General features: G+C 43.2%; 1 protein-coding gene across 11 annotated transcripts in view; it reads right to left on the reverse strand.

Moving 5' to 3' along the window:
• ERI3 (ERI1 exoribonuclease family member 3) overlaps positions 1-17,214 on the reverse strand; it is a 130,874-nt gene extending 113,660 nt beyond the window's left edge. For 6 of the 11 annotated variants that reach the window (XM_079151960.1, XM_079151966.1, XM_079151965.1 and 3 more), the window contains exons 1-3: positions 16,783-17,143; positions 14,479-14,554; positions 1,877-2,154 (exon numbers count right to left, since the gene is read on the reverse strand). In XM_079151960.1, coding sequence (XP_079008086.1) covers positions 1,877-2,154; positions 14,479-14,554; positions 16,783-16,917 — 489 coding nt within the window. In that variant the 5' untranslated portion in view covers positions 16,918-17,143. The other 5 variants (XM_079151967.1, XM_079151962.1, XM_079151969.1 and 2 more) reach the window with 4 other exon arrangements.
• Between the last annotated feature and the right edge of the window lie 9,852 nt (positions 17,215-27,066).

The following is a 27,066-nucleotide window of genomic DNA, read 5'->3' on the forward strand; positions in this document are numbered from 1 at the left end:
TATCTGAGTTTATAATCTAACTGAAATGATAAGGAACATGCATCCATAAGCATGTCCCAGGAAGCAGCAAATGCCATAATGGAGGTGCCAAACCATTATGAAGAGGGATGAATCATACATAAGAGAAATGTCTTGGATTTTAGACTCACGTCTCATTAAGGCTTATTCAATGACTGAAACCTAATCTGTAAGGAAAATAATATGGAGTGTTAGGATATGGATCTTTGATTCTCAATTTAGGAGACTCTATTTAACCAAAATTCCCAACCTACCACCCAAGCATACCTACCATGCCAGAGAAATTGCAATAGTTTGAGGAGGGAAAGATGAGACTTTAAGGCATAGGCAGGAGCAAGAGTCAGAGAAAGTAAGTGTGGCTTACTCCCAAGCTGTATTTCCTTTCTTCCAAAGTTATTTCCCTTACAGTATTATCTATATCCAGCTTGTCTTCCAAGGCCTCCATAGGCCTGATTTCAATGCCCCCGAGGCAAACTATTGCTTTAACAGAAAACAGGAAAGAGGAGAGGAGAAAGGAAAAAGGGGTTGTGAAGTCTGCTTTAGGTAAAATAATTTATTATTCTAAAGACAGACCCCTTTGTGGGGGAAAAAAAAATGATGAAAAATGAAGACAGTTTATTTCTTAATGCTAAAGGTCCTCTTCTCCTTCTCCTGCTTACTCCTACTGTAACCTGCTCCCACAGCAACAAATCTACGCATCCCCAAATTACATACTCTATAACCTAGCCCTGTAGGGAAGAGTTACAGTCCTAGAGTCAGGCATACCCGAAGCCCTCACACTGCAATGAACCGCCACATAGAACCTGACCATTTCCCTCAAAGCAAACACCAAGCGCTTTAACATACCCCAGCACAGGTGTCTCTCTGCTAGTAATCCAAGCTTCCTAGCAGCATAACTTAAAAAGGTAAAAGGTCTTTTTACACAGCTGGTGACTAAGGAAAAAAAAAAAAAAGCAAAAGAAATTTTCCTTTCCAAAAGACCAACAATGGTACCTGTTCAAGTTATCTAATGCTACATAACAAGCCATACCAAAACTTAAGACTTAAAGCATCAACAATCATTTGTTATTTCTCACAGTCCCTGTAAGTCAGGAATTTGGAAGTGACTTGGCCTGCTGAAGATCTCTCCTGAGGCTGAAATCAAATGTTCACTGGGACTGCAGTCATCTGAAGGCTTGACTGGAGCTGGTGAATTCACTTCCAAGATGCCCCATTCACATGGCTGCCAAGTTGGTAGTGACTTTTGGATTAGAGCCTCAGTTCCTACACACATGCGCCTCTCCACAGGACTGCTTCAGTGTCTGTGTAGCACAGTGGCAGGCTTCCGCCAGGGCAAGTGGTCCAAAAGTCCAAAAGTGAACTGCAATTTTTTTTTCTTTTTTAACTTAGCCTCAGAAGTCACACATTGTCTCTTCTGCTACAGTCTACTGCTTAGACAGGGCTACCTTTGATTCAGTGTGACAGAATTTCCAAGGGTGTGAATCCCAGGAGATAAGGATCACTGGGGGTCAATGTGGAGGCTGACTACCACAGTACTCCTTGAAAGAACAAGCAGCAGTGGCACGAGGCGGAAAGAAGGAAAGGAAAGGAAAGGAGGAGGATAAAAGAGAAGGAAATATTTTGATTCCCAAAAGTTGAGACAAGAAAAAACAATGTGCCCAGTTTTCCCCAGAGACTTCTCAGATCTACCTTGCCCGAGCATACCTGGACCAAGTTCTGCTTCCTAGGCAGAAACTCCAGATGAGTAGCTAAAAGCCAGGAAGACATGAGAAAATAGCTCTGGGTCCCAGGAAGCAAGATTCTCCTCCCTCCCTCCTTGCCCACCCCACCTTTTCTGAAGCAATGATGCAACAGTTACCTGAGGATGAATCTGTGGCTTGTCACACGTAGCCTCAAAGTCCAGCACTAAAAAGTAGTGATACCTCTGGGGAGGGAAGGACACCATTGCCGCCATGGATGCGCCAAAGCCGTGGGCCGCCAGCTTTCTGGTGGATATGGAGCAGAACTCCGGAACACCACAGGGAGAAAATAAGTGGGAGCCCAGCACTTTTCTTGCTCTTGAAAGTAAATATGAAGAAAATCGAGCTGCTCCAGTCTGTAAAGGTGCTAGCATTGAACATCCAGAAGCATCTAAAACTTAGGGGAGGAAAGTTAAAAACAAAACAAAACAAAACAAAAAACAAACATACAGAAAACAAAACAAAACAAACAAACAAACAAACAAAAAAAAAAAAAAACAGAGAGCCTGGGTTACTCCCCTCCCACTGTGGCCCTGTTCCATCTAGTCTTCAGGAATGTCCATGCAACATGAGTCACTCCTCAGTGTTCTTAGGCCCCTTTTCTAAATCACAGTATCTGTTACTAAAGTTCAAGACCCTAACACCAGCACCTGCAGCATTATTACAGCTCTGAGTCTCTCAGATCATTCTCAAAACAACACGCAGCACTGGTCTTCATTTTTAAATGGCGCTCTATTTCAAAAGAGAGCAGAGAGAGAAATTCTGTGGTCACTTCCCAGGTGGCAACAGTTAACTTTAAAGCTAAGTGTCCCAAAGTTAATACAAGGTGACTCAGTTGCACAATCAGTCCTGGGAGTTAAGTAGACCCAGACGAACAGCAAGAAATGTCCAAGTTCTCTCCTTAGCTCTGTTACATGCCATTTGCCCTGGGTTCTCCTGTGTCTTGACATCTCTACACACCAGTGTGAAAGCAAACAAAGTAAATCCCAGAGGAATTAGCTCCCAACAATCTGGTGACTTCCCAACCCCCACACTGGTAAGCAGCACCCTGGGGGAATGAACAGGGCCTGGAGAGCACAGCTGGCAACAGCCTCAGGCCCTTCATTTGCTGCCTTTCAGACTCACTCTGTCCTAGAGGCCCTGATCAACTGCGGGACTTTTTAAATAGGGAAGGAAAAAGAGAAAACCCAGATGTGGCAGTAATGGGAGCTTTGCTAAAAGTCTAGTAAAGTTTTCTGAGTGAACATGTGCAAAAAAAAAAAAAAAAAAAAAAAATCACTTTTCCTTTACATTTTTCCTTTAAATTTGCAGTATGTCTGCTCCTCAGAGGGCTAACTAAATATAAAAATCAAAGCCTAAGTTTTACTCATAAATAACTCAACTTTCAAAAAAAATAAATAAATAAAGGAACAAAGCAACAATTTTGTCTTTCTCCCCTTTATACCTAATACTCAAATTTCCTTCAACTTTGTTTGAGAAATCTTACCACTCAATACAGATATAACCATAATTTGTGCTTTTTGAGGCCCCATTCCAACCCAGTCAAATGTGACTGCCTCAGAATGGCTATAAGTGAGCACCTGGCTCTCTCCATGTCAGGCAGTAGGGACAGCACACTGTGAATCCCAAGGCAAACTCAAGGCAATGAGGTTACTACTACCTGGGCAGAAAAGGACAATGACACATTATCACTTCTCTTTCAAGTTCTCTCCTGACTCACTAAATGATCTACAATCGTTTGCCTGTATTAGGACATTTGCTAGTGTAGGTCTTAATTTCCCTGTCCCTATACTGAGATGTCATGGAAATTGAATGGAAACCAAAAGGATTTTAAGTTCTTCATGGATCCTGCACAAACACAGCACACTTGTTTTTACCACTGCTTCACAGTCTCCCCAAAAATGCAGCCAAACCTCTTCAGCCCAGGTGACAAAGGCTAGCTTGAGGTTCATTACAGAATCTCTTGGAAAGGCAAAAGGGCCAATAACTTTTTGAAAACCAGAATCCAAAATAACTCATCATGTCACCTACTCCTGAATAGTACTGGAAAACCTTATTGAGATGACAGACACCCATCTGCTAGTTTAGATCAAAAGTCCCTCAGGGCCTTAGAATTTTTCTCTAACCCTTTGAAGTCAGACATATAAGACTTTTGAAATCCTTAACATTCTCCAATGTGTCTACAGTATATGCAGTATAGATAGACCCTATACTAGACCCTACCTACAAAATACTGGCAATTAAGCATCACCATTAATGAGGACTTCCAGTGAGTCCAGACTTTTGTCACTTATTAGCCATCACACCTTGGACAAACTCTGTTCTTCAATTCCACACCTGTAAAATGACAATAATAAAACTACCCACTCTTTAAGAGAGAATGAAATGTGACAACACATGTAAAGCACCTAACAGCAGTGTATGGGACATAAGGGGTCAATAAATATTAGCTTACTATTATTACTATTATCATCCAGTTGGCTCTGCCCAGCTGGCCAAGCCTGGATCCCCATACCCTGGGCCTATAAGTCTAATTAATGCATCAGGTAGCCTCAGGGATTTACATCAAAGTCTCCTGCATCCCTAGAATGCTCCAGCCCTCCCACAGAGCATATTATGTACACCCTATCCCCTCCCATGGACAATACATGAATGGCTAGAGGTTCTCTGGCTCACAGGCTTTATTTCTCACCTGATTTCACCCATATTAAAAGGCATCACTTGTAGAAAGTCTTAATAGACATCAAGAGGGCCAGGCCTCCACATATCAACAGTCACTGGTTCCTTATTTCCTTTCTTCTAACAACCAAGTTCAGTTCAAGTCAAGAAAAGAGGGTAGCTCTTCCTCTTCCCTTCCTGAAAAATTCAATCCTAACACTGTTAAATGCAGTAGAGGAAGGGAATATCTACAACAAATGGAGTGAAGAGAGATATGCAGGTGTGGGGGAAGATATATAGGGCCCAAGCAGGGCAAAGAGGGTATCCTTGAAAACATGGGAAGGTGTGCAGTATGTCAGAGCCAAAGACAGGTGAGGAGGCATTCATGTCTAAGGCCATCTACTCTGGGGAGTCAAGGGCAGGATAAAAGAGGCACTCAGGAATGGTAAAGGGCAATGGTCAGCATTAGGAGACTGGTTACATACAGAAGAACTGAGTAAAGAAGTATGTACACTAAGGATAATGGGAAGCAGGTTTCTCACTGTTAAAGAAAGTAGTTAAAATATGAAAAGGGAACTGGGAGCAGCAGCCCACACCTCTAATCCCAGTGGTTCAGGAGGCTGAGGCAGGAGGATCTAGAGTTCAAAGCCAGCCTCAGCAACTTAGCGAGGTCCTAAGCAACTCAGTGAGACTCTGTCTCTAAATAAAGAATAGGGCTAGGGATGTGGCCCAGTGGTTAAGTGGCCCTAGGTTCAAACCTGGTGCAAAAAGAAAAGGGAGAAAATAAGGTGGAGTCTGAATGGAATTGGCAGTAAGAGTACAAACTCATGGTTTTTGATATAGACCTGGATATATAAGTGTAGATATATTTAGTATGTGTGTGTACATACATATACACATATACATATATACATACACACACAAATATAAATACACACACATGCATAAATATTTTCTAGTTCTGTCTAAGGAAGCGCCAGGAAGCAGCAACACTCAATAGCAATGAGCACACTGAGGACTCAGTCGCCTTCTAAATACCATTCTCCATTAAAAGAACCAGAGTTACTGGGCACAGTGACACACACCTATAATACCAGTGGCTCAGGAGGCTGAGACAGGAATTCAAAGTCAGCCTCAGCAATGGCCAGGCGCTAGGCAACTCAGTGTGACCCTGTCTTTAAATAATATACAAAACAGGGGATGTGGCTCAGTGGTTGAGTGCCCCCGAGTTCAATTCTGGTACCCACTCCCCCCAAAAAAAAGAACCAGAGTTCCTTGGAGAACTGATTCTTTGGAGGCTGGTTCCAGAGCTGTGGCAGAGAAGTACAAGATGAGTCTGGTACATCCTGTAGTACCAGAAAGCGAGGAAATACTAAAAAGACTGATGGGAACATATCAAAAGGACACAAAAGTCACCTTGAAAAGACTTCTACTGGCTAATAATTACTGAGAGTAATGGATTAAAATACACTGAATAAACTAGGGACACTGTGAGTCCATAAAAATATAAATAAATAAATTGAAGTTTATCGAGGGATATTTACATAGTTTCAAAGTCTCTCTCCACAAAATGTTTATTAATTACAACAGGAAATGATTTTGTAATGGGAAAGCTTGACAGACATCACCTCAATCAACTGATCAAAAATAAACATCATCTATAATGGGATCAATCAAAATCACATGCCATCTGAAAGGATGCAATAAGAACAAAGCACTATTTCTGCAATATTCTTGTTGAAGAGGCAAAACCTGAATCTAATCATGAGAAAATATCAAACAAACCGTAATTGAGAGCCAATCTAAACAATAACCATCCCGTAATCTTCAAATGTATCAAGGTCATGAACATTAAGGAAAGACTAAAGGATAATAACAATACTTGATAACTAAATGCAATCCACGATTCTGAACCATATCATTTTGCTTCAAAAAACATTCCTGGGATAACTAGTGAAACGTGAATGGGATTTTACCTAGATGGAGGTAACACACCGATGTCAATTTCCTGATTTTGATGGTTGTATTGTGGTTAAGAAAATGTCCTTGCTTGTAGGAATAAAAAGTGTTCAGGATGATATGGCATTAGTTGGGAACTTAACCCTGAAATAGTTCAGGAAAAAATTCTTTGTGATGTACTTCCAACTTTTATGTAAATTAGGGCTGTTTCAAACTTTTTAAAAATTATTTTTAAAGATCTATATGCAGGTCTGGGGGTATAGCTTAGTAGTAGAGTACTTGCATGCATAAGGACCTGGGTTCAATCCCCAACACTGCAAAATAAAAAATAATAAGATATAAATAAAGCCTGTGTGTGATGTGGTCTAAAAAATAAAAACCAGAACAGATGGTATGTGAGAAACAGAGATCTCCCCACTGTGTCCCCTCTCTGGCAGCAAGGGTGGCAAAAGCGAGCCCTCAAAGCATCTCCTCAGCCCCAACAGTCTCTATTCAGTTGAGTCTTCATCAGAAGAGCCCCTATTCCATGGTCCCTCACTGGCGCTGAGGCCCCCAAACAGCTACTCAAGAAACACCTCAGCACTCCCTGAATGGCATCCCATCTGTTCTAGTACCTCCTGGAAGCTTAAGGACTTCTCTTTCCTATCGATGTCTCTGTACTTTAGTTACAGGTTTGCAGAGTATAAGTCTTGCAGCTTACAACCTCAGCTGGAACTCCGAATATCTAGTTAAGGGGCAGAACTGAAAAGAAACAGCTTATGATTCTCTGTATTTCTGCAAACTATCTTTTATCAGAGAGCAAGATTTACACATTTATTCTCAGACATCCTTTTTCTTCTTTGAACAAATTAAAGGAGTAAGCAGCCTACAGCAAGAGGGAATATGAATGATTCTCTCCTCAAAATGAAGGGATCAGTCCTCCAATGGGGACAGAGGAGGGGTAAACAGGGACTGCCCTGGGGCCAGCCTGAGTTGGAGAAAGAGGTCTGCGCCACAGCCCCTGGAGGATGGTCTCTGTACAGCATATTTACACAACAGACACCAATGGCTCCTCTGCAGCCATTACTGTCTATCAGGTAAATAACACATGTGCCAAGACACACATTTAATGAGGGAAATAATATGCCTTTATAAAAAGACTCAATCTGTATTTACCTGAGAGACCAAAGAAGCACCAAATCACCAGATTAGTGGAACCACAGAGGAGTCGTTCTGGTGTCTTGGGTAAATAGACATTTTATAGCCTCCATTACTGGAGGGGGGAAGGGAGGGTAAAGGGAGGGGTTCATTCTTCAACTCCACATACACAGGCCAGAGGAGCCTAAGGAATGGGACAAGCAGAGGAGTCCATCAGGAAATATGTGGTCTACTCCACTCCACCTCCCCAACCACACAGACTTAGAATCTTTCGGAACACAGGGGTTGATACTAACTCTGTATTCAATACATGCCATTAAAAGCCAGACTGGGAGGCTGGGGTACCTTCCAGAGAAACTCCGAGGTACCAGAGGCGGGTCCTGAGTCCATCTAACCCGAAGTACCTGGACCACTAGAGCTATAGCTTCCTCAGTTCCCAGACCTGGGGCAAGTTCCTGCCCCAATCTGACCTATAGCATCACAGGTGCTCAGGCACCTGAATCACAGAAGCAATAACAGAGAACACTGTACCACCTGTTTGTAACTTACCTGGTCCCAAACTTTGTCTTAGGCAGCTAAAAGTTGCCTGGGAAATAAATAAACAGACAGCATGCCTTCAAAAATCATGATTTTCAACTAATAAATGTATCCTTACTGCCAGAAAACTTTCTGTGAAAATCAGACGGTCAAAGGTAAAAGAAAACCTAAGAGGTCCAGTCAGCCAGCAGAAATGAAGCCCAGGAAAGAAAAAGGATCACCCAAGGTTCACACAGCAAGAAAGAGAAAGAACAGAATCCAGGTCTCTTGACTCCAAGGCCAAGGACCTAGGTCATGGCTCCAGTGCAAGGAGCAGGCCTCTCCACTCATCATGCCCCACCATTCTCTACAGTCTCACAGAACAGGCAGGAGTCTAAAAGTGCTGTCTAGTCCACTAAAGGCTATGAGCTGGAGACAAAAGAAATCATGGTATGTCCCACAAACTCTACATGACTTCTTATGACCCCAAAACGCTAGAGGACCCTCACCACAACAAAACACTCTATTCCCCTCTACAACCTGTCACTGCCCTTAGCCTCGGAGATTCTGCTCCAAGGCAGGGTTAAGGAGAGCTTCCCCCTTCAGAAACAGCTGCTAATCCCAAATTACCTAAGAATCTTCACTGAAGACCTATAGGAACACCAGATTCTTATGGCAACAACACAGGCCACAGCAGCTTAGCTCTCCCCTCAACTGGTCCATCTCAACAGCTTAAAGAAGCACATAAAAAGAGGCAACTATTTATAATTTGCTTGCTATTTGCTAAATCATCAGAATACTCACAACTTGGTCAAATTCTTTCCAGGGACCAAAGCTGGAAGACATCTCTTAGTAAAGTCCTACAAGTCAGTAGCCACTGCATTACATACAAAAGGACACAAAGTCTTTTTTCCTAAGATATCATAAATAAGATAGGAAGGGAGTGAGGGTGAATTATCATCATCCCTTTAAGCACCTCTCATACTATAGACTACATCTACATCTACAGAACTACATCTACAGCAGTATTCAGAACTGTTCAGATATCTTCTAGGCTCCTGCTTTCAAGATGGAGAACTGGTGCTGAAGCAGAGCCACACAATCTATTTCTTAAAACACTTGTATTAGAAAAATCAAGGTTCAAATTCTGACTCTACTGCATATTCTTTGTAATAATAGCTAAAATAATACCTATATCTTGGGTTCAGTTCAATCAAATAATGTACTTATGATGCCCTGCATGATAGTAAGTGCTAAATAAAAGGGAGCTACAGTTAACACATGAAAAAAAGGGAAAAACATTTTCTTTGTTGGTGATTTATATATTTTAATATCATTTAGTCCTCCAACTGTCAAGCCAAATGGCTAATACTATTTCCATTTTACACATGAGAAAACTAAGGCTCAGAGGCACCCATCTTTTGGGTACTCTTAGTTTCCTCTACCATGTTTGATGGCCCACATTTCCACACTTGACCAATTTCCCCAACTGTCACAGGGCTAACAATGCATATCAACTTTTTTGGTTTTTTTGTTTGTTATTATACCAGCAGTTGAATCCAGGGGTGCTTTACCACTGGGCCACCTCTCCAGGCCTTTTTGAGACAGGGTCTCCCTAAGTTGCTTAGGGCCTCACTAAGTTGCTGAGGCAGACTTTGAACTAGAAATCCTCCTGCCTCAGCCTCCTGAGCTGCTGGGCTTACAGATGTGCACCACCATGCCCAGCAAAATCTAACTTTTTCTTTCTTTCCTTTTTTTTTTTTTTTGTGCTGGGAATTGAACCCAGGGTTTTGTACATGCTAGGCAAGCACTCTACCACTGAGCTACATCCCAGCCCAATTTTTTTTTAAGTAATGTGTGATTTTAACCAAAAGTAACTCAAACTTAAGCAGTGATTAAATTTGCAAACCAATTTGTTTTCATAATACTTTCTTTTATATTTTAAAAAGAAAAACAAATTACAGCCCTGATCACAAAAGTAGGAATAGGAAGAGGCGTCTTGAATTAAAACAACTGCACGATGGAGAACTCAAAGCTTCTTCTCAAACGCAATTCCAGAGGTGCAAATCTTCCCACCTTAGAGTGAGAAACTGGCAGGAGACAGGTTACAATGAGCTCTTGCCCAGGTTCCCAAATGTGACATTTCCTTTTCCCAAGCTGAACTTTGGCAAATGCTACTCCCTCTGTGTTGGAATGCTCCTCCATTTTTCACTAGGCAAATTATTACTCCTTCTCTAAAACCAAGCTCAAATCTCCCCCTTTTAGTAGCCTTCTCTGATAACCCATCATAAAATTAATTGCTTGTTATCCAGTAACACAGTTTATTCTTATTTTGTAACTTTTCTCTCACTATAAGACATTAGGTATCTTTCTCCTTCTAGTAATAATTTTTAAGGAGCTGAGAGATGGACGGAAAACAGCTATATGTAGGCATATGTGTGCATGTTTGGTAAAAAGAAGGATATCAGATATGCTAATTCCTTGACTTTTTTTGGTCAGACTTCATGCACTTTAAAATTTCATACATAGCATTAAAGAAGGGTATGAGATTCATCTTTTAAATCTAAATGGTGAAAAGAGTTTTAAAAGCCTGAGAAACACAGAGTTAGACCCTTAGGTGCAAGAACTACATTTGTTCATTTCTGTATTCCCAATATCCAGCACAGGGTCAGGCGCAAAGTTAAGTGTGAGTTTGCTGAATGAATTAATATGCCCAAAGTCCACTGCTCTGGAATTAGAACATGCCAGAACAGAGCATGGCCCAAGCACCAAACAAAGCTTCTTTTCTTTCTTTCTCTTTCTATTCTTCCCCCAGTCCACCCCATTCTGTCCTTCCCAGTTGAGAGAGAGAGAGAGAGAGAGAGAGAGAGAGAGAGAGAGAGAGAGAAATTGCTTTGGTGCTGGAATACTATTAAAAGGATTAATTTAGGGACCGGTATTTGGACTGTCACATCCAATCACTACCCACAGATCTACAGCTTCCCAAATCAGGCTCATGCAAAGAAGAATCAATTGCAAGGACACAGAGGGTCTGAACAGGCATACTAATGGCCTCCTGAGGTGCCAGCGGCCAGCTTTGACACTCCCATAAATTATCTGCCTTTTGATTTTACCTGTAGCTGTGGGGCACAAGGCACAATTTTGAACATATCAAAGCAATCCCTCGTAACCCAAGGCTCCCTAAGGAATGTCCCCAAAGGAAAAAAGGCTAAAAACAACAACCCAAAGGGAATCTACTTCCCAACAGGTCTGGTTCTAGCAGTCATCAATTAAAACCCAACAGAACCAAACAGATACAGCAGGACTCAAATGAAGCCTCGCAGATATGGACAAGGCATGTATCAGATGCAGTTCTGCAATGACTACACATCTCTCACTCAGGGGAAGAGAAATCACAGCAATAAACAAACACAATTTCATCTGGAGGCAAATCTGCACTTTGACAGTACCTCACAGTATGACCTTAGGCAACTCACTTAACCTTGTTGAGCCTCAGTTTCCTCACATGGTAGCAAGGAAATGAATGCTGAATATCTGACCCACTTCCCATACTGGCGGTAAAAGTAATTTAAAAAATTCAAGAGGCACTTTACAAAGATGTAGGGTCACAAGGGTGGCAATACCAATAAATGGCCCCAGACAAACAAGGAGGAATGATTGGTCACAGGTGAAATTCACTAGGAAGCTCCTTGCTCAACTCACTTTACTGATGGTGCTGGGACTAAGGTCCATCCCCACAAAAGTTCTGGGATGAGTTCTGGATGGAACTCTGCTGTGTGTGAATTTTCTATTAGGAAAAACAGTGCCTTGCTTTAATTGTAACTTTCTCCTATGTGTTAGCTCCCGCCACCAGGGTTGTTTCTATCATATAGATACAATGACGACAGTGCGGACCAAAGTATTTGTCAACTACTTTCTGATTTTTTAAAAAAAAATCATTGTGTAAAATACTACTAGTAATAAAAATATATCAAGACACTGTCCCAACAGCTTTATATACATTACCAAAGCCTTTAACCAACCTATTAAGTCCCTTATCTCCATTTTACAGATAGGAAAGTGAAGCTCAGAGAGCTAAGTCACTTGTCCAAGGTCACATAAACACAACTACCAGAAACCTACAGGTTGGCCAGGAGTGGCGACATGCCTGTAATCCGAGCAATTTGGGAGGCTGAGGCAGAAGGAATGCAGGTTCAAAGCCAGCCTCAGCAACATAGCAAGGCCCAGTCTCAAAATACAAAACTTTAAAAGAAAAAAAGTATTAGGGATGTGGCTCACCCATGGATTCAATCTCCAGTAACAAAAAGAAAAAAGAAAAGAAAGAAAGAAACCGACAGGTTTGGGGCTTAGGGTACAGCTCAGTACAGTGTTGAGGAGGAAAAGGAAAGAAGGGAGGGAGAAAGGGAAGAACTTATAGGCTTCCCTCTAGCAATGGGACTCAAAGAAGTGGAAGACAAAGGGCAAGAGCAGAAACAGGACTCTGTGCTATAATCTACCCATTAGACACTCAACAAATACTTTACTTGGTTCCTGTGCCTGACATATCATCATACCTGAACAGGGAAACATTTCCAAAATTAGGAAAATGTCATCAGTCTGCTGCAAGCAAGGAAAGGAGAGACTGAGTAGGACATGTACAGAAAGAGGACAATTCCCTAGAAAGCTTAGGAAAATGGGTCAGTTTCTGTGGGTATAGTTCTAGAAGTTTAAAACAACTGACATTAAGCCATGAATCCTAAAACCAATATCCTTTCCAGGACTTCATTTATTCCATACTTCCTTCGATAGAAAATAGTTCCCCAAACATTTGACTTCATCTTATATCAACTTTCTCTTCCTCTGTCTTCTCCAGTCTGTGAAATAGGAGTTGGTATTACCAATACATTCCTTGATAGACATACTTTAAGCTTCACCCGGATGACCAAGAAGTTAGTGAAGAGAACCAATATAACCATGTAAGCAAAGATTCAGTTATACTTGGTTTAAGGATCAAAATACTACCACAAAAAGGGAAATATAAAATGAAATCCACGTAACTGCTAAAGCCTCATTATTGGTCTCTCTGCTTCCAGTAATATCTGTCCCCTTCAATTCATTCTTCACAGGGACATCAGAGCAAACTTTCTACAACACAAAACATCACTCTATTGCCTAAAACCTTTTTTTCAGATGTTGATAGACCTTTATTTTATTCATTTATTTACATGTGATGCTGAAAATCAAACTGTGCCTCACACGTGCTAGGCAAGCGCTCTACCACTGAGCCACAACCCCAGCTCCTGCCTAAAACCTTTTAACAGCTTCCTACTATTCTTAAGTGTGATTCAAGGCACAGCAAACTAGAACCCATGTGTTAAGTCCAGCTGTTTTTATAAATAAAGTTTTATTGGAATATAGCCATGTTCATTCATTTTCTTACTGTCTATGGCTGCTTTCATACATAACTGCCAAGTTGTATAAAGTAGCCACAGAGCATCAATATTTACTATCTTGTCCTTTACAGAAAGTTTGCCAGTTTCTAATCTTTTTCTACCCACCGACACAACTCCAGGTCTAATCCTAAGAGTTTATAAGGCTCTGGCATCCACTTATCTCTCTTGCTTCATTTCTCACTATATCCTCCTGCCCCTGTGTACTAAGCACTGTTTCAATCACACTGAACTTTCTCGAACTCAACAAAGCTCTGACACTGGTCCCTCATGTTTTTGTCTAAGTCTAGGTGAAGAGGTTACTTCCTCTGAGAAGCCGTTCCTGAGTCTGTAAGTCCGGGTTAGGGATATTTCTGCACTCCCAGAGAACTTGTACTTCTTTTACTAGAGCACTCTCAGATATAACCCAACTGCCTCTTTACTATCTGTCTTTCCTCTGAATTTCTAAGTTCTTTGGTAAGGAACAGTGGCTGTCTTATTCACTATTACAATCCTAGGAACTAGCAAATTGCTTGGCCCTTACTTATTGAACAAACTACTTCCAAGTCCCTAGATAATAATCTCATAGTCTGCCTTTTTAGCAAGTCCCTGATCCTGGCAAAATGGAGACAGGTTGGGACTAACTATTCACTTAAAGGTGACACACAACTCAAATTAAACCAATATCCCAAAGGCTTTGATCAGATACATTATCAAGAGTCAAATGAATGTGTTTCATCCTCTTGTATTAAGATGTGTATTTCTCAGGATAAAGGACTATTCTAGCTCTATTCAACCATCCTAAACCTAAAGTAGATGTTCATGAGATGCCCATTAAAGAAATCATGAGAGAGCTTAGGAGTCTGGATCCTCAACTCCAATTCTCACTTTAAGAATTAGGGAAGTTTCAAAAAGTTTTGAGCATATGCTGCCAAATAAAAGAAGCTACAGAAAAACAATTGCAACAGCTCCCACCCCCACCCTGCCCAAATACTCAAAAGGAAGAAGTCAAGTCAAACTTGACCATGCAACAGGAGTCTCACCTCTCCTTACTTCGAAGATGCCAAGACTGGCAGCTGGGGATGCTGAAGGTTCTGTGAGAGCTGGAAAGCCCCAATGCTGTGGACAAACACACATCTCTGCGACAAGTCTATTTCAACACAAAGGATCAAATCCCCACTAAGGATCATACTATATCTCAACTTCCTCAACTCAAAACTTTGGGATAACAGCTATATATGTGGGAAAAAAGGGTCTCTATAGACCTTCCAGAAGCAATTAGTACCATATTTGTTTTTGGAATGATGGATTTCATGTTCTCTAGTAATACACTTTTCTTGGTAAGGAGACTTACTTCCTAGAAACACCAAATATTTACAATATCTGAGCCAAGACTGAGAAAAATGGCCATGAAGTGGTGGCTCACTAGATAATTTCAAAAAGAATGCTATCTAGACAAGGAGACACTAGTAAGGCTTATAATATTCCAAACTCAGGAACTGAGGCTGGGTCAGGACTGAGGCAGGATTGCCACAAACACACAGGTCATATTGTAAGTGGTCATAAATGCTAGGAAACACTTTCAGGATATTTCCATGTCTGCCTAAGCTCTAAGAAAGTCAAAGTAACCAAACCCCAACTCAAAACATCAATGGACACCTATCATATTTATCACCTAATTCAGATTTTCCAAAGAACCAGAAGTTGCATTATGATCTTGTAAGCTAGTGATGCCCTTTACACAAAGAAACACCTACAATTGGAACCAATATGTTCCTGTCTATCATTATACACATTTGACTATTCTACTCAGATCTTCTGGGAAAAGGCCACTAACTTAACCCACCATAGAGAAAACACTTTTCAAAATGAAAGGGAATAAAAGCACTTTTACTTGGAAATTTCAAGTTGGAGGGAGAGCTCCTAGGCACGCTCTATGACCTAGCTAGCTGATTATTTACAGGATCTTTGGGCAGGAATTGTTAATGAGCTTTTAATTTGGAGTGCTTAAGTTGCCAAAGTGCTCTGGGCTCCAGTGAAGCAACACAGAATCCATAAAGGAAACCTTATCAATCACGTCCTGGCAGCTCCCTTCCCCCATTCTGCACCTCCTGCCGAAAGGCAGCCAAGTAGGTTTCTAACTAAGATCACAGAACCACATTAGGGGAGTCACACTCCAAGTCCCTGTTTATAAATTGGCTTTTAAATGGTAGGGGATTCAGGTATAATATACTTAGGCTCCAAGAACGAACCCACTAAAACAAGGTATGCTGTATATGATAAAGTCAGAATAAAGCAGAATTTGATGAAGTCAATTTCTGGTAGCAACTCTACAATAAAAAACCAGGTCAGGCCCAGTGGCCCACACCTGTAATCCCAGCTACTTGGTAAGCTGAGGCAGGAGAATAGCAAAATTAAAGGTCAGCTTGGGCAAATTTAGCAAGACTCTAGCTCAAAATAAAATTTAAAAAGGGCTGGGGATGTACCTCAGTGATAGAGTGCTTGCTTACCAAATGGGAAGCCTGGTTTCAATCCCCCTTACCACAGTTTAAAAAAAAAAAAAAAAAAAAAATCAGCCAATCACAACCTACTATAATTCAAATAGAGTAGTCTTTAGCCAATGAAATTCATGTTTTGCTGCCCTAATGCTGAGAAACTGACGAAATGTGTGACAAGAGCAAATGCCATACAAGTGGCCAGAGACCTCTAGCAGAAGACAAAAGTGGACACTATTTGTTGCAAAATCCAGCCCTAAAAACAAACTCCACATCCCTAGTGAGGGACCTCACATTCAGCATCTTTTGGGTCAACAAGAAAAAACAAGAACAACAAAAACCAAATAAATTTAAAGGAAGTTACATTTTGCAAGAACTCACAGTCATGCCTCAATCCAAATTAATGCTTTTTTCTTTTTTGTCTTAAGTAAGTACCTGTTGCTAGCCCATTTGCAGAAAAGACAAACAGAAAGCTAGCCAGGTTAGGCCCCTTATTCACTCCTTCCTTCGCTTCAGATTTACAAAAAGGTAAATTGCTAATTTCGTGTGCATGTGTCGGGAGGGGGAGAGGGGATATTCTCTCAACTATCTCCTTGCTGTTTCTAGCCTCTCCGGTCAAACCTCTCTAGCAATTCCAAGTAAGAAGTCAGCCCCTTAATCAACTCACCCAATCTGTCTGGCAAAACCCTGCCCCGCTCCCCCAACACCAGACCGTTGCTCAGTAGCTCATGCATTCAAGGTGTGCACAACGGCTATCACCCCAAGCTGCACAAACTATACAAGCCACGACCCGCAACCGCATGCATTAACCGGGGCCTAGGATGGGGGGAAGGGGCTCTTAGCATCACCCACCCCAGGGTGTTGCCCCCAACTCGGACCCATCCAAGTCCAGGGGAGCGTAAGAGGAGGGGCAGGGGGCCAGGAGACCAGCCCTCCTTCCCAGGGCCGCCCCCGCCCCCCGTCAGCTGCGGGAGAGGCTGTCGCCATGGCAACGCCCCCTCCTTGGGGCCAGCGCGGCAGGCTCTCTCCAGGTGCAGGCCCCGACGTCTCCCTCGGCCTCAGCAGGCGCTCAGGGCAGTTGACGGCGGCGGGCGCGGCCCGCGCCGAATGCGGCGCCGGCCAGGCAGAGGCAGGGCCAGCTCCGCCCGCTTCCCACCGCCCGTTCCCGGCCGCCTCAACAGCGGCAGCCAGCACCACGAGTCCACAACACACCGACTCACCTCCGCGCACTCTGACCCCGACCGACGCGGCGGACGGGCGGGCTCCGTGGCCAACCGCTGAGCCCGCCGTAGGCCCCTTTAACCAATGGACTGCAGTGGGGCGGGGCTTCTTCTTCCCAAATGCTCGCTCTCCCGCCGACATGCGCGCTAAAGTTGTCAAGATGGTGACTGCTGGTGGCGGGCCTTATGGGACTTGTAGTTTTGAGGCTGCACTTACTCAGACGAGAAGGGGAGGATCACTTGTGAGCAGTGAAAGGGAGTTAAAAAAACAACACTTCCTCAGGCCTAGAGCGACTCAGGTGCCCCACCTCTTTTTTCTCACTTTTCAATATATGCACAAGGTGAGTATAGGCTCATAAAGTGACATATTCTATTTATGTGACACTTTCTCCTGATTAATTCATTCAACAAGTAATTATTATCATCTACCCTCTTGATGTGGGCCTGAGTGAGATCTGGGAGGAACAAAATGCTTAGATTTCTAAAGAGCCTAAGGAAGAGGGAACTGACTTGTTCAGGGCTCTTTGGAGGAAATTTCAAGGCTAAAACGATTCTGATTGCTGGGGCTGGGGTTGTGGCTCAGTGGTAGAGCATTTGCCTAATGCACGTGAGGCACTGTGTTCCATCCCCAGCACCACACTTAGAAACATAAAAGGATTCTGACCCAGCTGTGGATAGAACCCTGACCAAAGCCAGTTCTCTGGAAGTCGTGGGTTCCAGCTTATGAGCTGGGAAACCTCAGACTTAAACAAGTCAATGGTGACTTTGACAGCTTCCTAATCAGTCAGGACCCTTCTATGAGCTAGCAACTGCCACCATGCTCAACGAGCTTCAATTACCAAGCTCCTCTGTCACGTGCATATTTTCACTTAAGACAGTGATGTCATTTTTGGACCGCCTCTAAGATCTTAACATAGTGGTTCCCACCGGAGCTGGAAATGTCTGGTAATCTCCATATTAGGAGGAATGCCTTCCTTAATTTCATCCACACATGAGTTAGGTGATTCTACTGTACATCTACGGAAATTGATCACACTGTTTTGTTTTGTTGTTTTTTTTTTTTTTTTTCTTTTTCCATAATTTTCATTGGTGCATTATAATTGTATATAATGATGGGATTCAATGTTATATATGCATGCAGTATAACAATATCATTTGGCCAATAGCATTCCACAATATTTCCCCTTTCCCTTCCCTCTTCCCTCCCCCTGATATCTTTCCCCTAATACTGATCTCCCTTCAATTTTCAGGAGATCTCCTCCCACTTCTCTTTTTCCTTTTTCCTCTTTAGCTCCCACATATGAAAAGAAAACATACAATCCTTGACTTTTTGAGTTTGGCCTATTTTGCTTACCTTTATTTTCTCAAGTTCAATCCATTTTCCTTCAAATGACATAATTTCATTCTTCTTTATGGCTGAATAAAACTCCATTGGATCAGTGTTATGTAATTGTCTATTTCCTTGTCATCTCTCCTCCAGTATTTTAAGCTCCTCTAGGATAGATGTTATTTCTGTATTGTTCATGCTGCCATCAATAATACCCAATACAGGGCCAGGCACGAAGCAGGCATGCAATAAATATTTGTGAATGAATGAGAGAATAAACAGCAACAGGGACAGGAGATGAAATGGAAGAGGAAGAACAGACAATACATAATTACATAAATATAAAAATAAAAATGTAGATAGCTAAGTTGGTAGAGTGCTTGCCTCGTAAGCACAAAGCCCTGGGTTCAATCCCCAGCACTGCAAATAATAATAATAATAATAATAAATGTAAATTATGTAAATATAAAAATAAGACCATAAGTTGGCCTCTTTTGTCTCTGGCTTTGTTATAGCCTAACTTTTGACCTGAGAATTATGGCACAAGCAAACTTCTTGGCTATAAGAATGAAGTAAATTTACCCATCTGGATTGGAGGCCTTCTTGAAGACCCTGCCCAAACATCCTAGAATGTGCTCTTTCCTTTTTGATGCTCTGGAACTTAACTCTACAACTTCTAAGACCTCACCAGGCTGTAAACCCTTTTTGGACAAAGATAAGGCAAATGCATTCAAATAATAGAACAGTTGAAGAGTGCAGTATATACTTGATACCTTAAACCTTGGCTATAGTGTGCCATTTGGTTTCCTAGAAAACAGCCTGAGACAAAGCTTATGTGCTTAGATTTAAATGGGAAGTATAAGCCCAGGGCAGCAGGAGTAAGGGGGAAAGAGAATTGAGGCAGGGAAGAATGGAATGAAAATACAAGACAGTGTATTACCAAGTTAGCCAGTGCTTCAAAGAATACAGCTAGTTCCTCTTTGTATTCTAGATGTGCCCTAGAGGAAGAATCACATTTTAGGAAGAAACAAAGGATTATATTACCCCACCATTTTGGTAGCCACAGGGGGCGCCAGATTCCACACCCTGGAACATAGTGATTCATCTGAAACTAGAAATGATAGGAGCAGCCCAAGACTCTAATTTGATCAAATGGGGCCTGCTGCAGTCCCACCACCACAGTGGACACTTTGAAGACTGGGTGGAGACCTTACTCTCACTACCAAGGGAGGCTAGAATAGCCAGATGAGGTGATAGTGGCAGCTGGACTGTTCAATAAGCAAGTGGCCACCGCCCTGTATCAGAGTACAGATGGGGCAAGTGAATTTGAAGAGGCAGATAGTGAACTGAGACCAGTGCACAGACTTATGTACACCCTGGGCAACCTCCTGGCTTCCGGGTCAAGTAAGTGACTAAAGTGAACACTGAGAGCAGGAACTAAAGGCAGCAGCACCAAGTTGCTTCTACTGCCCTTCAAGTCACCAGGAAAAACAGCAAGGTGACTCAAACTGGGACCTTAACTAGCAATTAAAGGGCAGTGAGTGGTAGCCCCCAAACTTGGCACAGTTAGGAAAACCCAGACGGGGTTTGAAAGCATTTTATCTGGGAACTGGAAAAATTGCTGCTGCCTACATAGTCTCCATAAGCTATGTAAGACAGGATGGTGCAGTTATGAATGTGGGCTCAGAAAGAGCCTATTCAAGATTTGAGTCCTGGCTCTGTGACCTTAGGCACATCACATACCTCTCAAGTTCAGTTTCTTCTTCTCTAGGGTAGAGATAATACTCGCACCTACCTGTTAACTAAAATTAAATACAGAAGCGTTTAGCACAGTACCTGGCATAGAGTTCAATAAATAGTGGCTATTACTGTTATTCTCACCCTTTCCCACCTCTCTCTCCAGCTCCTCTCCTCACCATGACAACCACCCTACTATGTTCTCCCTGCCACCCCTACCCCCTGGCAGTATTCTGCTGCTTAAGGAGCAGTGGGGTTGGACCTGGCCATACCTATTTCTCTCTGCTCTCCCTGGGGCTGTTCCCCCGTGAGCCTGAGTCATTCATCTCCCTGGTGACCTGAGTCTGAACTAAGAGACAAATGTGGGGTGGCTGAGGCCAGGGTGGTAATGTGTTCCCTTATCTTCGTGCCCCTCACTGGGGCCTAGTTAATTTTCCCTTTGATTTTAATATAGATTTATTGAAAGTTTCAGTTATCAAAACAAACTGCAGCAGCAAATTGGTGTTCTTTGCAGGCCTACAAGTGCCTATAAAGCTGCCATGTTCGGGAACGAATGGCGCTCTCCAGGAGGTCAGTCATGGCAACAGGAAGTCCCTGGGGACACACACACTGCAGTTTAATATTTTTCTTATTAGCCTTTTTCTTCTTGGCTATCTAAGCCTCCCCTTTAAATCGGAAATCAAATGGAGACACCTGCGCAGGGAGGCTGTCTTCCCCCAAGCTGCTGCGCTTTCCATCTACCCTCTGTCGTCTCTCTAGTCCTAGCCTCCTTTTCATAGATCCTCTGGCTTCACCTTGCCTTGCCCGTTGTACCAGAGAGAATTGTGATTCATGCCCCACAGATGTATAAGGCCTGCCTGGGCTACCCAGCCACGAGTCAGAGGCAAAGCATCCCTAGAAAAGATTGGGGCCCACAGCTTCTCCCAGAAATAGTGCTCAGAAGAGAAGTAAAAGCAAAACCAATAGCAAAGGAGTTGCCTTCAAAAAGGCATGCAGTCCTGTCAGGATCTACTGGACTCCAAAGAAACAAACAGGAGACGATGATCCTAGAGAGCGGGCAAGTTCTACTTGCCCAAGAATTGTCTGATTTCTTTCTCAGATCCTCACTGCCACCTCCAGAATAGCCTCTCCTCTCAATCCCAGCTTGTCCCTAATCTGTCCCTTTAAAGACCATGACTCCAGTGTCCCATTGGCTCCGATATCTAGAACCACCCATTGCTACTGCTAGACTCTGGAATCAGTTCTATTCCAGGACAGGGTCTCCATGGCCTGGTTACTAGGAGGCCACCATCATCTTTTCTGGGTCTGAGGTGCTGCTAGGTTGCCATGCTACATCCCAATTCCCAAGGTCCTGTTGTTTGCTCTTAAACATGCCATGTCAGCAGCAAGGACTACTGCCCTTCCTCAGAACTGACTATGACTGAGGGTTCTGACAACTATATCTACAACTAGAATGATAGAAAGTGCCAAGGTCTGAACCCAGACAGTGCAGAATTTGAGTCCTGGCTGACACTTACTGACTCAGTGACTTGGGGAACTTCTCTGTGGTTTCACTGCACCTTGTGCTTGCATCTACTCTCAGCTGAACACAGTCTGTAATGATTTGCCTCTGAGCCTCTCTCCTGTGATATTCTGAGATCCTCAAGGAAAAGGACTGTGTCTTATCACCATCATATTCCTTGTGCATATATATTTGATGAATAAATGAATGCTCCTTCCCCAACTATAAAGTGGAGATAAAACCTGCATCACCAATGTAGTGAAGAAGCACCTCTCATGTGCCACCCAGTGTAATGTAGGTATTTAGCGAGTGAAGTGCCCTTGGTCAGTTTTCCTTTGAGGTTGGGTCATTAGTCACCTCACCTGCACTCCACTTTTTACCTGTTACTATCTCAGTTTCAAGTTGCCTGCTGGGCATTCACCCTGGCCCCTTTGGAGAGGTGCTGACTTCTCTTCTCCAGGCCAGGCTCCCTCATCTTTCCAACCCCATTCATAAACTGCTGCTTTCTGGTAGCTCTGTTTCTAATCAAAGTCCAATTCCCTGGGCTGCTTTGTAATTCCTCTGCAGCAATGCAAATATTCCCAAGCCTACCATCTATTCCAGCTTGTGGTACAAGTGAGTTTACATTAATAGTAATATACCGGTCTTGCTAATTCTAGGTTCCAACCTCCTCTTATAGAAATATTGATCCCTAGCAATGTTCCCCCCAAAACCTCAACTGTACCTATTAATCCAAGCCACTGTCTCCACTGGCTTCTGTCACCAAGTGTACTATAGATGCTGGCCTTGAATGCCTCTGCCTGATGTGCTCAGTCCCTACAGTACTGTGACAACTGAGAGCATGGCTGTCTCTTGCAGAGTGAGAAGGTGACTCCCTCCATATGACATTCTGTTATAGGAACATGAAGCAGTGTTGTTTAAGATCTTTCTACTTATTCTTCTCATTGTGCACATCTACTACCATCAGAGTAGCCAGAATAGGGTGAGTTTATTTAGGAGCCATCATACTGAACCAGTTATTATCCCTCTTCAACCTCTAGTCCTACTGCGGAAGCTGGTCCACTCCACCAGACTCCTCTCTCCTCTATCATAGGTCTGTCTCTGGAACTCTGTTGAGTTGTCACATATACCTACTCAAGTCATGCTGGTATATACCTGATCCAGTTATGCAGTTTTTTTATTTGTTTTTCACTGAGAGAATTTTTCAGCACTCATATAATCGTTAGATTCAAATAGATATTTGAATCAGGGCATGTTGCCTAATTTCCCACACTTGATGTAACTGAGAATCAGCTCCAAACTCACAATGACATTCATTATATTACATTTCCCCCAGAATGTAGTGAATAAGCTCCTTTCCTGTCTGATTAGTTCCCCTGCCTTCCTCAACAAGGAGGGCTTCAACCTTACACCAGACTACTTCTTCAGCTCCTCCCTCTTGGTCCTGGGTTGGCATTCAAGTCCTTTCTACCCAAGCTCCAGCTCATGCCTTCAGCCTTATTTTCTAGTAATTCTTTTAACTCTTTTTTTCCAGCCCACAGACTATTTACTACTCATCAAGGTAGTACCTTTTGCTGCCAAGCCTTTGTGGCCCTGTTCTCTCCACTGGGAGTACTCTCCCTTTCAAGGAAACATTTCCTAATTCCTCAGGTGGCTCTTCCCTCCCCTCCTCTGGTTCCCCCAAGCCCTTCCTGCCCATCCTGCCCTGCACAGCACTCACTAATCCACAGAGCTGGGACTTGATCAGCAATCTTACTTCTAGAGGGTGCCTGACCACAACATCCCAGGACCTGAGAGTGCTGGAGGGATTTTAGGAGGGCATCCCAAGACTTCAGGACATCTCCTCCAGGATCCATAGCCCTCACTTTTCCTGTATCATAATAAGTATATACTCCAAGTGTATTTTTTTTTTTTAAGATTTAACAAATATTCTTTGAATAGTCTTTGAAATGTTGGGCTCCATGAAAACAACAGAAGGGGACATGAACAACAGACGCACTTCCTTCCCTCATAGAGCTTATACTCCAATTATGGAGAATTAATGGTTAAGAAATCTTTGTCACCCAGGGTGATAGCTGGAATTCTAAAGACCACTAGCAATAAGGATTTGAAGATGAGGTGTCTAGTACAGCCTGGAAAGGCTTCCAAGAACAGGGGATATGTAGGTCCAGTCTTAAAGACTGAGTAGGAATTTTCCATGTTAACAAGGGGAGAAGACAAGAATGACAAGGGGAAGGCATTCTGGGCAAAGAGAATAACACAAACAAAGGCAGTAGGCAAAAAACAAAAAACAACAACAAAAAAACCCCACTTGGGATGGGAAGTGTGATTGGATCAGGTAATATGGCAAAGAGATCAGTGAAGGGAATTTTAAAACTTGGGCAAAAACTAATCATGCATAGTCATTAAGCCCTTCTTTTCCTTTTTCCTTTTTCTGAAAGATGGTGGTCTCACTATTTTGACCAGGCTGGCCTCAAACTTCTGACTCCAAGTGATCCTCCTGCCTCAGCTTCCTGTGTAACTACACATGTCACCTCATAAACTGATTGGACTTGACCTTGAGGGGGATAGAGAGCACTCAAGGTTTAAAGCCAGGCAGTGACTAGGTCACTCCTGTGGTAGAGCATGTTTCTCAGATTTTAATGTGTGTTCATTGTAATCACCTTGTTAAAATGCAAATTGTGATTACTTGGGTCTGGAAACATCCTCAGATTCTGCATGTTAAAAAGTTCCCTGGTGAGACTGGTGCTCCTGCCTCTCAGACCACACCTGGAATCTTGAGGTTTGAGACAGTGGTATCAAATGTGTCCACTCACACCAGCAGGGGCAGAACATTTTTCTTTGCTGAGTCTGACTCAAGGCTGCTGTGGCTCTTCACATTCATTTAGTACTTACATTTTAGAAGCTGTTTATTGAATATTTGTTCCATGTCCAGCAAAGTGCCAGGTAAGAAAGAGTTGAGGGTGGGGGCCTTGGGGAAGTCAAAAACATGACAAAGTGTTTGGTGTCATCTAACAAGGTGCAGCTTTCTCTGGGCCGCCTGCAGCCAGACCTGTCATAAACATGCCAAATGAAGCCTGTCTCAGTGGTGCTCCCTGGGGCCCCACTGCTTCTCCAGGCCTATCCAGAGATGAGCCTGTTTATCCCTAACTGTTGTCTCTGACCTCTAAATCAATTTCCTATCTGATTCAAAACTCCAGTCCTCTCCTTTGCTTCTCCCAATTCCAGGCGAGGTCAATTTTTAAAAGTGGAGGTAGTAAACTAGGACAGCATTAGGAACACAGGCTTTGAAGTTACACTGCCTGGCTTTACCCTTATGAGTTGGGTGACCTCAGACAAGTAGTTTAGCTTCTTCAAGCTTCAGTTTTTTCATCTGTAGATTGGGCATAATAACTTGGCCTGTGTCCTGGGGCTGTTGTGAGAATCTGATGTGACAAGGCATACGCTTCGCAGGGTGCGGTGGCACATGCCTATAATCCCAGTGGTCCAGGAGGCTAAGACAGGAGGATCTCAAGTTCAAAGCCAGCTTCAGCAACATTAAGGTGCTAAGCAACTCAGTGAGACGCTGTCTCTAAATAAAATACAAAATAGGACTGGGGATGTGGCTTAGTGTTTGAGTGCCCCACAAAAAAAGCATACAGTTCAAAAGTCTTTGAAACATCTGAACATCCAATGATTGTTATCTATTGGTTTTATAAATATGAAAAGTGATGTGTATATCAAATCTTATCAAAGCCCTTTGAAAACGCATATAAGTAGAAGTCACTGCCATCCCTTATACATCCACAGCTTTTTCTGCTTGTGTCATCCCCTTCCTAATGCTGGGGAGGCAGAAGGAAGCTGTAGATGCTCAACACTGAGAAGCACTGCTGGATGAGGCAACCTTGAGGGAGCTCTGAGGGCAGGGATTTCCACCTAGCAAAGCTGAAGATCAGTGTTGGAGGGGGATGCTTCCAAATCCCCTCCCACCTCAACCCCATTCCCACTGTGTCCCCTCTGCCCAGGGTCACCCATGCTGCCCCCCCCGCAGGCTGCAGTGAGAGGCAGCCTCAATCATTCATCTTAATGTCTCTATTAAACAGGGTTATGACCAGGAGGAGACAAGAAACAAGGTCTTTTAGTGTAAAAACACAGCTCCCAGGGCTGGGCCCCATGGGACTCCTCAGCACTGCTGCTTACTCCAGGGTTACTGCTGCTACAGGGGACTGAACTTCCAGACCAGGGGGATGACTTTGCACTGAGTTCTCTCTCTTGTCTCTCAATTCTTCTAAGGGCCTTCCTGTTCCCTTTTATTTCCAGCAAGAAGAGCAATGACGTGGCATTTGGCAGCAGTGGCCACAGGGACCTCAGGACTGTCTTTGTGTTAGACCAGCAGCCTGACTTGCTCATCACCATCTCACCTTGTTTTAGTCAGCTTTTCCGCTGCTGTGACTAAAGGATCTGATCAGAGCAATTGTAGAGGAGGAATAGTTTATTTGGGGGCTCACAGTTTCAGGGATCTCAGTCTATAGGCAGCTGGTTCCATTCCTCGGGGCTTGAGGTGAGGCTGAGCATCGTGGTGGAAGAATGTGGTGGAGGGAATCCACTTACGTGGTGATCAGGAAGCAGAGAAAGATTCCACTTAACAGATACAAAATTTATACCCTAAGGCCACCCCCTACCTGTCTTCAGTTACCACTCAGTTAATCCCCATCAGGGGATTGATTCACGGATTGCATTAAGGTGCTTATAATCCAATCATTTTTCCTCTAACCCTTCTTGTATTGTCTCACACATGAGCTTTTGGGGGACACCTCACATCCAAACCCTAACATATCTCTTCCCAGCAGTGTGGAGGCAGATCCAGCCTTGGTACCCGGACCTGGGCTCCAGAGGGTCTCAGCATCTACTCAGAGCCTAGAGGTATGAATATTTCTGATTGTAGAGTCAGTGAGAAATCCTAAGAAGACCACACAAGTCCCCGTCACTCGTAGTAGAGAAAGTCTAAGCAGCTGCTGAAGTGGAGTCAGCATGTGCTTAGACCCAGACCTGGCGTCGAGGGTGGCGGCACCAAGGTTCCCAGTGCTTACTGATGCTCACCTTGCATCCCCACGTGGTTAGCTTTGTGGGCTGAGGCTCCTGGAAAACCACAATCAAAAGGCACCAACCTGGAACACATTGGGAAATTCTCAAAGGGAACCATGTGCACAGGCTGGCCTTAAAAGGCACGAAAAGAGTCCCAAGAGAACTACTCCCAAATGTCAGTAATGTCACCTTCAGTACATGAGTCCTTTAACTGGCATGGGAGGATAAGGATGTAGAACACACAGAGGGACAGGTACAGAAGGGAGGGACAGGGCATCCAACAAGTT

The sequence above is a fragment of the Sciurus vulgaris genome, assembly GCF_902686455.1.
Source record: "Sciurus vulgaris genome assembly, chromosome: 1".
Classification (NCBI taxonomy): Eukaryota; Metazoa; Chordata; class Mammalia; order Rodentia; family Sciuridae; genus Sciurus; species Sciurus vulgaris.